Source organism: Eleutherodactylus coqui, chromosome 1 (assembly GCF_035609145.1).
Source record: "Eleutherodactylus coqui strain aEleCoq1 chromosome 1, aEleCoq1.hap1, whole genome shotgun sequence".
NCBI classification, from domain to species: Eukaryota; Metazoa; Chordata; class Amphibia; order Anura; family Eleutherodactylidae; genus Eleutherodactylus; species Eleutherodactylus coqui.
Genome location: NC_089837.1, coordinates 89195108 through 89206300, shown reverse-complemented (window position 1 = coordinate 89206300; position 11193 = coordinate 89195108). Strand labels below are relative to the sequence as shown.

The 11193-nt window shown below is 43.9% G+C and overlaps 1 protein-coding gene across 1 annotated transcript; it reads right to left on the bottom strand.

Moving 5' to 3' along the window:
• Positions 1 to 1867: 1867 nt before the first annotated feature.
• LOC136622170 (uncharacterized) lies at positions 1868 to 10911 on the bottom strand. Its single transcript, XM_066598075.1, has 3 exons — positions 10792 to 10911; positions 5343 to 5466; positions 1868 to 4117 (listed from the first exon to the last, which is right to left on the bottom strand). Exons 2-3 carry the CDS (start codon positions 5409 to 5411, stop codon positions 2207 to 2209), a joined length of 1980 nt encoding a protein of 659 aa, XP_066454172.1. The 5' UTR covers positions 5412 to 5466; positions 10792 to 10911; the 3' UTR covers positions 1868 to 2206.
• Positions 10912 to 11193: the final 282 nt, after the last annotated feature.

The following is an 11193-nucleotide window of genomic DNA, read 5'->3' as shown; positions in this document are numbered from 1 at the left end:
TCCTGGCTAGGAAATCACCGCTCTGCTGCAGTTAATAACAGTGCAACACTGCAGTTCTGTGACACACTGCAGGGCCACAGCACATTTATTATTGATTGAATATAGTCAGTGGGCCTTTCCTTTAAAAAAAAAGGGCAAAAAGTTCTATTTGGCCTGCCTCTGACAGTCCTCAGCGTTCTGGGTACGTGTGTGCTGGGTGGAGAACGTAAAAAAAAATCATACGCAGCCAGCTAAGTTTAACAGCAGGCTTGCGCCAATTTATTTCCTGGCTGGGAAATCACCGCTCTGCTGCAGTTAATAACAGTGCAAGACTGCAGTTCTGTGACACACAGCAGGGCCACACAACACATTTTTAATTGATTGAATATAGTCAGTGGGCCTTTCCTTTAAAAAAAAAGGGCAAAAAGTTCTATTTGGCCTGCAGGCTTGCGCCAATTTATTTCCTGGCTGGGAAATCACCGCTCTGCTGCAGTTAATAACAGTGCAACACTGCAGTTCTGTGACACACTGCAGGGCCACAACACATTTATTATTGATTGAATATAGTCAGTGGGCCTTTCCTTTAAAAGAAAAGGGCAAAAATTCTATTTGGCCTGCAGGCTTGCGCCAATTTATTTCCTGGCTGGGAAATCACCGCTCTGCTGCAGGTAATAACAGTGCAACACTGCAGTTCTGTGACACACTGCAGGGCCACAACACATTTATTATTGATTGAATATAGTCAGTGGGCCTTTCCTTTAAAAAAAAAAAGGGCAAACATTCTATTTGGCCTGCAGGCTTGCGCCAATTTATTTCCTTGCTGGGAAATCACCGCTCTGCTGCAGTTAATAACAGTGCAACACTGCAGTTCTGTGACACACTGCAGGGCCACAACACATTTATTATTGATTGAATATAGTCAGTGGGCCTTTCCTTTAAAAAAAAACACGGCAAAAATTCTATTTGGCCTGCCTCTGACAGTCCTCAGCGTTCTGGGTACGTGTGTGCTGGGTGGAGAGCTTAAACAAAAATCATACGCAGCCAGCTAAGTTTAACAGCAGGCTTGAGCCAATTTATTTCCTGGCTAGGAAATCAAATCACTGGTAATACAGCATGCTGAGGGGTAGGGGTAGGCCTAGAGGACGTGGACGCGGCCGAGGCCGTGGACGCGGCCGAGGACGCGGAGGCCTAAGTTAGGGTGTGGGCACAGGCCGAACTCCTGATCCAGGTGTATCGCAGCCGACTGCTGCGCGATTAGGAGAGAGGCACGTTTTTGGCGTCCCCACATTCATCGCACAATTAATGGGTCCATGCGGGAGACCTTTATTAGATAATGAGCAGTGTGAGCAGGTCCTGTCGTGGATGGCAGAAAGTGCTTCGAGCAACCTATCGTCCACCCACAGTTCTGCGCCGTCCACTGCTGCAAATCCGAATCCTCTGGCTGCTGCTCCTCCTTCCTCCCAGCCTCCTCACTCCACTACAATGACACATGCTCAGGAGCGGGAAGACTCCCAGGAACTGTTCTCGGGCCCCTGCTCAGATTGGGCAGCAGTGGTGTCTTACCTGCTCAAGATTTTGGCAATTTTTTAACCTCATTAACATACCCGTTAAGCACACAGTCTGAGGTAAGACAAATATAAAACACGAGTTTATTTACTCTTTAGTATATGTAAGTAAAATAGTTAATTAACATATAGGCATTGAGATCACATGGGTAACAAAAATAAGCATCAATACATCACCGGATATTGTAGCATCACTCCGCAATCGGGGGATCTCCAGGTACGATTGGCAAGAGGATCCGGTTAGTACGCCGATACGTCTATCGACCACAACAAAACGAGTCCCGACTCCTCCCTGAAGATCACTGCTATTTATGCTGTTTTTACATTACGTGGCATATCTGCTTCTGCGCAGTTATGGGTATATACGTCATTCTAATATGGCTATTCAGGTTCTAGACATGCGTAGTAGATGATTGGCAACAAAATATATTGAATATTTTGTCCATGAAGTTATCGCATCTGTGTTATATTATGAGTCATTCTTGCTGTCTTACCATATATGTCGAAAATATTCTGTTTTGAACAAATGTTAGCAGAATATTCAGACGGGTCATTAGTTCATTGAAGTTCTGGTTAACTCATACGGCAACTAGTTATTTGATTACACAATCATCCAGTTCAATCGTATCCCATACGTGTCACAATCGGTCCTTAATCATTCACTATTTGCCGTATGATACCATTAAAACTTTTGGTTTTCTACAGAATACCTTATATGCCATGAAACAATTCCATAGCGATAAAAGTATTACAACTATGGCCAATACCAAAACAGGATGTATTAGCCAATTAAGAGTGGTTTGTGCAGATGATGAATAACCCATAAAGATGTCATACCAATGGTGTGACGTGGCATCAGCAATAGCCGATCCCATCTTTACAATTTTGCCAGCTATTACAGTAGTACTTACAATATGCGTTGCCAAAGATCTATTAAGCAATTTAATATGTTGCTGTACTTCTTCTGTGTCTTCTAACAACTTTTTGAATTTGGTCAAATTTAGATCCCAATTTGACACATTTAAAGGCAGTGGTTGCCAATTGACAGCCACTGTCTTGTCTTGTTCGGGTAATAACACAAAGGTCTCATTTTCCCAAACAAGTGCAGATACGTTTCGCAAGCATCCTGAAAATGGGACAACCATCCCAGGTACAACAGGATGATTACTTGCCAAACATACCTCCTGTGGGGCTATTTCAACCATCATCTTAAAAGTGAGTGGCAGCACAGTCCATTCACATACATTGATCGTATTTTGTAATAAGCATGGTTCATAAACAGCCGATTGGACCTTGCATATGGTCCCTTCTAATGTATCATCACACAATGATAAATCATGAGTTCTATTTTGGTCATCAATGTAAATCCCGTTAAATCTAGGTACCCAGAAATGCATATCTTCTGGAACACCTATAAGTAAGGGGAGAACTACAAACTTACACATCACATTCTTTTTAGTAACATTGTATATGAATATGGTCCCTTTACATAATATATCATTGCAAACCATTTTCTGCGCCTCCAACTGTATCCAATCAGTCTCAGTTATAGTCTGATTGAACACGGTCCTCCACACCTGCTCATTGCCAGTCATGAGCATAGTTTGAAGTGTGTTCTTTTGTTGTTGCTGATAAATGGTCTGCAAGGTACATATTGACCAATTAACATAATTAGATATGTTAGAATTTATTTCATATGAAAACCTATTAGATGCATCTTGCAAATCAAGCATTATTGTGTCCACATCCGTTTGCATACTAAAGGGCTGCCATATAGTGGGCATCCAGTTAGCCTGCAATGTGAGCACATCTTTAATACCACTTCCCGCGTTATGCATTCGATTAGCTAAAGTCTCTATATCAAAACCATTAATAGTCCCAGAAAGCGCTCCATAGCCTCCGAGTAAGGTATCATACCAAGCTCGACGGGAACGCTTGGTAGGACAAGTCCTTGAGGGTGGAAACTGCACGGAGGCTTGTATAACAGTCTTTTGAGCATCTCGTCCCACCAGGCGACAGGTGGATGGAACCCTTTTTATATGTCCAGGATCTATTTTAGAAGCATTAATGTTCACAAATACCAGGAACTGGCCCCACATGGCCCGATTCTCGATCTCCGTTGCATTCCCACACGTAATTACTTCTGTCTCATTTAAGGGAAATGAAAACTGCACTCCCGTATTTGTACAATTCTGAACATATTGTATCACCAGGGAGTAATTGAGATATGGCAACTCTTTTGGTCTCTGACAGCAGGACACTTTCACAAGTGACGTAATGTTTATTTGTCCCGTTGCCTTATGCAATGCATATGAAGGACGGTAAGTCGAACTTATATGCGATAATGGATTTCCACTCCAGATAGTCCCATCAAAGGTAATATTCACGATATAACATTTCTGGTTGGCTTCACAAGTGAAGTTGTCTTGCTTCCTGGTTCGGGTTGAATTCCTCCAGCCCCACGAATAATCATTCCTTCCGGTGTCATTGACGCGGATCCCTGGCGTCCACGCATCACCTACTGCGAACACCGAACACATGACGCCAAGGATTCCAAAAATGACTATGTGATTCTAGAGAAGGCAAGGAAACAAGCATTATTCCCGCAAATAGCACTTTTCTTGTGGGACATATTCCCATTTCTCTACTCCGGGTCGCATAATAAGCAAAGTTCGATCTTTCCCCACAGCAATAACTTCTGCTGGGGAGGGCGGTCCTTGGTGATTCTGAATCCATATTTTGGCCCCTACATTAGTAACATCAGTTGAGCCAAAACCTTTATCTCCTCTTACAGTAAGTTCAGTGGGGGCCGCCCCTTCTTCCACTTGTGTCAGATACACTGGTATTAATAGCAGCTGTGCCATGCGCTCCTTTTTCTCTATTATCAGAGGATCTGTTCCTAAATTTATCATGATTACTTTAATTTCCCCCTGATAATCTGCATCTATGACTCCCCCTAGGACTACTGCACTTCTCAGAGCAAAACTTGATCTAGTGGCTATCTGCCCGAAGTGATTCTCCGGGATCTTGCATCCTATCCCTGTGGGAATAGTACTCACCTTTCCCGGGGCTATCACCACCGTATCTAGAGCGTATAGATCCAACCCTGCAGCGGCAGGAGTGGCTCTATAAGGTGCCTGCGCATCTGGATTAATTTTCCAGTATAAGATTGTCTCTACCTTAGCTACATCTATACTGAGATTGGGTGTTAGCATGCGCATTAAGGGTGTCATAGAATCAGTGATGGGCCTGTTGTTGATAATCTGTAAAGCAGCAGTCAGATTATCTCTCCATTGACCATATTTGTCGGTCTCAGTGAGCTTCTTCAGGGTAGATTTTAATAACCCATTCATTCGTTCCACCAGGCCCGCGGCCTGTGGATAGTAGCGCATATGATATACCCATTCTATGTTGTTTTTACTGGCATACTCTTTTACCTGATTTCCGGTAAAATGTGAACCATTGTCTGTCTGGATCTGCAGGGGAGTCCCATAATACTGGGTAATAACTTCCAGAGTACGTAAAGTACTCCATTGTGTTGCTGTTTTACATGGGAATCCCACCATCAGACCTGAGAATGTATCTACTGCTGTACAAATATACTTACATCCTCTGCTCTCAGGGAGGGGCCCTACAAAATCCATCTGCCAAATCTGCGCTGGCAACTGGCCTCTCCCTATGTGTCCCATTACTGTATGAGGCACTTCTCGTTTTTGCACATGTTGACATACTGGACATTGCGCGATTACTTGTTTGATCATGTCCACTGTCAAAGGGATACCTCTTTCTTGTGCCCACCTGTAAGTGGCCTTCTCTCCCAAGTGTCCACTTTTTTGGTGAGCCCAAACAGCTGTACCTTGAAGCCATGCTTCCTTTTCCTTGTCAGGTTCTTGGGCGGCAACAGAGATCGATGCTGCCGCATCTGCTTGAGAATTAAAGGGGTTGTCCCGAGGCAGCAAGTGGGTCTGTACACTTCTGCATGGCCATAATAATGCACTTTGTAATGTACATTGTGCATTAATTATGAGCCATGCAGAAGTTATAAAAAGTTTTATACTTACCTGTTCCGTTGCTGGCGTCCTCGTCTCCATGGTGCCGACTAATTTTCGCCCTCCGATGGCCAAATTAGCCGCGCTTGCGCAGTCCGGGTCTTCTGCAGTCTTCTATGGGGCTCCGTGTAGCTCCGCCCCGTCACGTGCCGATTCCAGCCAATCAGGAGGCTGGAATCGGCAGTGGACCGCACAGAAGAGCTGCGGTCCACGGAGGAAGAGGCCATCTTCAGCGGTGAGTAGAGAAGTCACCGGAGCGCGGGGATTCAGGTAAGCGCTCCGGTGAGCTTTCTTTACCTCCCTGCATCGGGGTTGTCTCGCGCCGAACGGGGGGGGGGTTGAAAAAAAAAAAAACCCGTTTCGGCGCGGGACAACCCCTTTAAATAAACGTTCCAATGAGTCAAGAGGGACATGAGCATCAACATGAAACACAGTACTTTTGGTACTCCTAATGAATTCCTCTATGTCTTGCCAAAGCTCTTTCCCCCACAATTCCTTACCATGAATGTTCCAGTCGTTCTTCTTCCATCCCATGATCCAAGTGGCCAAACCATTGGCAACTGACCATGAGTCCGTATACAAATGACATTCTTGCCCTTGTTCCTGCTTCAGAGCTAAGAATACTGCACAAAGTTCTGCATATTGACTACTCTTACCTTCTCCTTCCATGACCAACGTCTTGTCTAATTTCGGATTAAAGGCTACACTTTTCCATCTACGTCTTCCACTGATATACTTGGCCGAACCATCCGTGAACCAAGCATGCTCTTTTTGGGAGTCTGTCAACTCAGAGTAAGGTATTCCCCACTTTACTGGGGATTCCTCCATTTGCGCTACTGGTGTAACCTGACCATCTGGAGGGATATCAGCTATCTTTTCATGCAGGGCAGCTATCCCCCCTTCACCTTTTTTCGCTCTTTCCGAGATGTACCATTTCCACTTAATGATACTCTGCTCCTGGGCATATCCTATTCGATTGGACTTTGGATTAGATAATACCCAACTCATGATGGGTATTTGCGGCCTTAGAAGGACTATGTGTCCTGTCGTCAATTGTTCAGTATCCCCCAGGGCCCAATAACATGCCAACAGCTGTTGCTCCAGTGGAGTGTATTTTTCTCCTGCATCTGGTAATTTCCGATTCCAGAAGCCTAGTGGCACTCTTTTGCCCCCTTGCTTCTGCCACAATGACCAGTTTGCATACATATGCTGAACTGATACATGAAGTTCTATCTCACTATCTTGTAAAGGCCATAAATCTACAGCCTGTTGTATGGCTTCTTTTACTGCCTCAAATGCAACCTGTTGCTCTTCTCCCCACGTGAACTCGTACTTCTTGCGAGTCACCTTGTAAAGAGGAGCAAGAAGCTGCCCCAGATGCGGAATGTGTTGTCTCCAGAATCCAAACAATCCTATGTAGGATTGTGTTTCCTTCTTGTCTTTCGGAGTGGGAAAATTTAAGATTTTCTGCCTTGCCTTAGGGAGAATCTCCCTATGGCCCTTATTCCATTGAATTCCTAAGAATTTCACCGTCTGAGAGGGGCCCTGCACCTTGCTATCATTTATTTCCCATCCTTTTTCCCGCAAATGATGTAACAGTCTGTCCAATTGTTTCTTTACAGATTGTTCATCCGGTCCCTGAATCATTATATCATCGATATAATGTGAAAACTGCATTTCTGATGGTAAATCAAACTCATCCAAATGTTCTGCCACCGTCCGGTGACAGATGGTTGGACTATGTATCCAACCTTGTGGCAATCGAGTGAACGTATATTGACGTCCTTGCCACGTAAAGGCAAACTGATCTTGTGCCTTTTCTTCTATTGGAATTGTGAAGAACGCTTGTGCGATATCAATCACAGCGTACCATTGTCCACTGTGACTTTGGATCTGCTCCACAATTGTAATGGTGTCTGGGACAGCTGCCGTCAAGGGAGGTGTTTGTTTATTCAATTCCCTGTAATCGACAGTCATCCTCCAAGACCCATCACTCTTCTTCACAGGCCATACCGGATTGTTCCATGCTGTGGTTGCAGGCCTCACAACCCCAGCATCGACCAAATCCTTAATGGTTTCTCCTATTTCCTTGTGACCTCCAGGAATTCTGTATTGCTTCATAGCAACCAGTTTTCCTGCAGGAGGGATGTGTACGGGTGGCATTTTGACCTTTCCCACCGTAACTGGACAAGCTTTTATCCCTATTTTCCTTACGCCAAAGGCAAACTTACCATCTTCGAGGTGTAGTGTCAATCCTTTCAGAATATCTATGCCAATGATATATTCCGGAATAGGTACTACTAACACCGTGTATTTACGTAAGGGCAAATTGCCCAATTTCAAAGTTACCTGTGTCTGTACTCCCTCAGTAACTTTTCCTCCCAATCCTGAAATATTAACTTTTGGACCTTTAAACTTTTTGGGATTTCCATAAATCAGAGTAGCCTCCGCCCCTGTATCTACTAAAGCTGGGACCCTTTGGACATTACCCCCTTTCCAATGTATGGCTAGCGGGACGTAGGGTCTGTCATCCCGCCTAACCCAGACAGGGGCTTGGCTTGCTACCTATGCGGAATCAGAATCTGATTCCTCCAGGAGCGGAGCAGATGGCTTCATATGGTCCTGCACTTGGCTAGCTACCATTGCAGCCATCTCCTTCCATGGATAGATCTTTTGAAAATCCTCCCATTCTAATTTCTTAGGCTCTGAATTAGTGACCTGCTTCTCTCTCTTTTTAGAAGTTTTTGGGGCCACTGAATCTTCCCTTTTATCCACCTTTTTGTTGGATAATACCTTCTGTTTATAAAGACGCCACAAATCACCTGTATCTTTTCCATCAATGGCGTCCTTGGAGACTCCAGCTTTCAGGAGAGCCTGAAACATATCTCTACGAGATACCCTTGGCACTCCTGAATCACCAGTCCCCTGGGAACTAGGATTCCTAGACCTATCACGATCTGTTCGCTTTTCCTCTCTATCCCAGTTTCCCATATCTTGCAATTCCCGCATTCTAGCCACGACCGCAGACATTGGCTCATTAGTCATGGATAGAAGTAGGGTCATCATCACGGCTTTATAAGCCGAAGGTGCAGTCTTAATTAAACGATTTCTAACTCCTGCTGTCAGCCGAGTCTCCAAATAATCTTCCATATGCTCGATGATAATTAATGAGACCCTCATAGCTTCCTCCTTCAACCTTTCAATGCCATCCCTGATAGTGTACCAAGGTTTGTCATTGATTGGAATGTCTGCCTCTGTTGGGAATTTATTAAGAAACCCATTGGTTACTATATTAAACAGGGAAATAGCACTTTCTCCTTGATGATTAGGAAAATATTCTCTAAAATTTCTACTGATTACTGGATCTCTAGTTAGAGTAACAAATCTCATTGCATCTTTTGGATCCAACATTACCCCAGTCGCCCCGTGCTCAAATAGACGGACCAACCATGGTATGTCAGATTCCCCAGGCCTTTGCCTAAATCTACTCAGTATATCATCAACTTCTGACTGAGAAAAATCCTCTAGGGTAAGCCTGGTGCGCCTATGTGGCACCAATTCTTCTTGCACCAACAGTCTCCCATCGGCATCGTACATATAGTTTCCCTGATCGTCATACCTGGGCAACCTTTGCCCATCATGACCTACGATAGGCTGGGTATCGGGTCCATATTCAGTAGTTTCCTTCCTTCTGCTAATGGGCTGGGCACGTTTTAAAGCAGGTGGATCAATTATTGGATTGGGTGGGTCTTCCCAATCCCCCTTATGCCAGTCCTCCTCCCCCGAAGAAGATGAGGAATCCCATAAGTCTCCATCCCACTTATCTGGGTCCCAGTTCACAGAAGCAGAAGCTATAGCTTTCGATACCTTTCGCTTATCAACTTTACCTTTACGCCCCTTATATTTATTCTGAGCAACTTTTACAACAGCCTTTTCTGCAATATTCTGGTAATGTTCTATTTTTTCCTTTATCAGCCTTTGGTTACATTCCAACACCACTCTCTTTCCTTCAGATTCTACTAACTTTTGTTCCGTCTGATTAAGTTTTCTTATTAGTTGGGACTTCTTCTTATGGATATTCCTATAGGCTGAGGCCAATACCCAATTTCTCCTACCCAACTGAACTGCGTCACCTGCCTTGGCAGGGGTCTCCTCGAGTACCTTAACGACATCGAGGGGCTCTGAATCTTTTAGCTTACTATCCCATGATTCTGCAAGCCCACTATGCATCAACTCCTGAGCTAATATATCATAGAGACCCTCGGACCAGCCGGGGATGTCTATTTTCTGAACGATTTTAGTTTTATCTTTCTTGGTTCTTTTTCTAAACATATTGTTGTCTTATTGGCAAAATGCCAATTGGTGAAACTTTTTGCGCAGAGTTCCCCCTTACAGAACTCACAAAATTTTGGCAACTTGCCAATTGGTGAAACTCTGCACAGAGGTCCCCTTTACTGCGAGAAACCACCCTGCAAATTGGCACCAAGTTCCCAAGTCCTGTCTCAAAGTTACAGAACTCCGAAAGTTTTGGCAACGTGCCAATTTGGTGAAACTCTGCACAGAGTTCCCCTTTACGGCGAGGCACCACCCTGCAAACTGGCACCGATTTCCCGAGTCCTGCCTCAAAGTTACAGAACTCCGAAAATTTTGGCAACGTGCCAATTGGTGAAATTTTGCACAAAGGTCCCGCTTATTGCTAGACACAACCGTGCAAACTGGCACCAATCTCCCAAGTCCTGTCTCAAAGTTACAGAACTTATAAAATTTTGGCAGTATGCCAATGGGTTCAACAGGGACTACTTACTGCAACTATCAATTTGTATTTACTATTATTACTCTATCACCTATCAAAGCAAAGTTATAACCATTTGAACCCCTTGGCAATGGGCCAAAAATCTAATATGGCGACAGCAACCCCCCCGTGCACTGAGAAGCACTGTCACAATACCAAATTATACAGTAATATAACCTTACCAAAGACAACAATATCCTGCCAGACTACGCCAATTTATGTCTTACCTGCTCAAGATTTTGGCAATTTTTTAACCTCATTAACATACCCGTTAAGCACACAGTCTGAGGTAAGACAAATATAAAACACGAGTTTATTTACTCTTTAGTATATGTAAGTAAAATAGTTAATTAACATATAGGCATTGAGATCACATGGGTAACAAAAATAAGCATCAATACATCACCGGATATTGTAGCATCACTCCGCAATCGGGGGATCTCCAGGTACGATTGGCAAGAGGATCCGGTTAGTACGCCGATACGTCTATCGACCACAACAAAACGAGTCCCGACTCCTCCCTGAAGATCACTGCTATTTATGCTGTTTTTACATTACGTGGCATATCTGCTTCTGCGCAGTTATGGGTATATACGTCATTCTAATATGGCTATTCAGGTTCTAGACATGCGTAGTAGATGATTGGCAACAAAATATATTGAATATTTTGTCCATGAAGTTATCGCATCTGTGTTATATTATGAGTCATTCTTGCTGTCTTACCATATATGTCGAAAATATTCTGTTTTGAACAAATGTTAGCAGAATATTCAGACGGGTCATTAGTTCATTGAAGTTCTGGTTAACT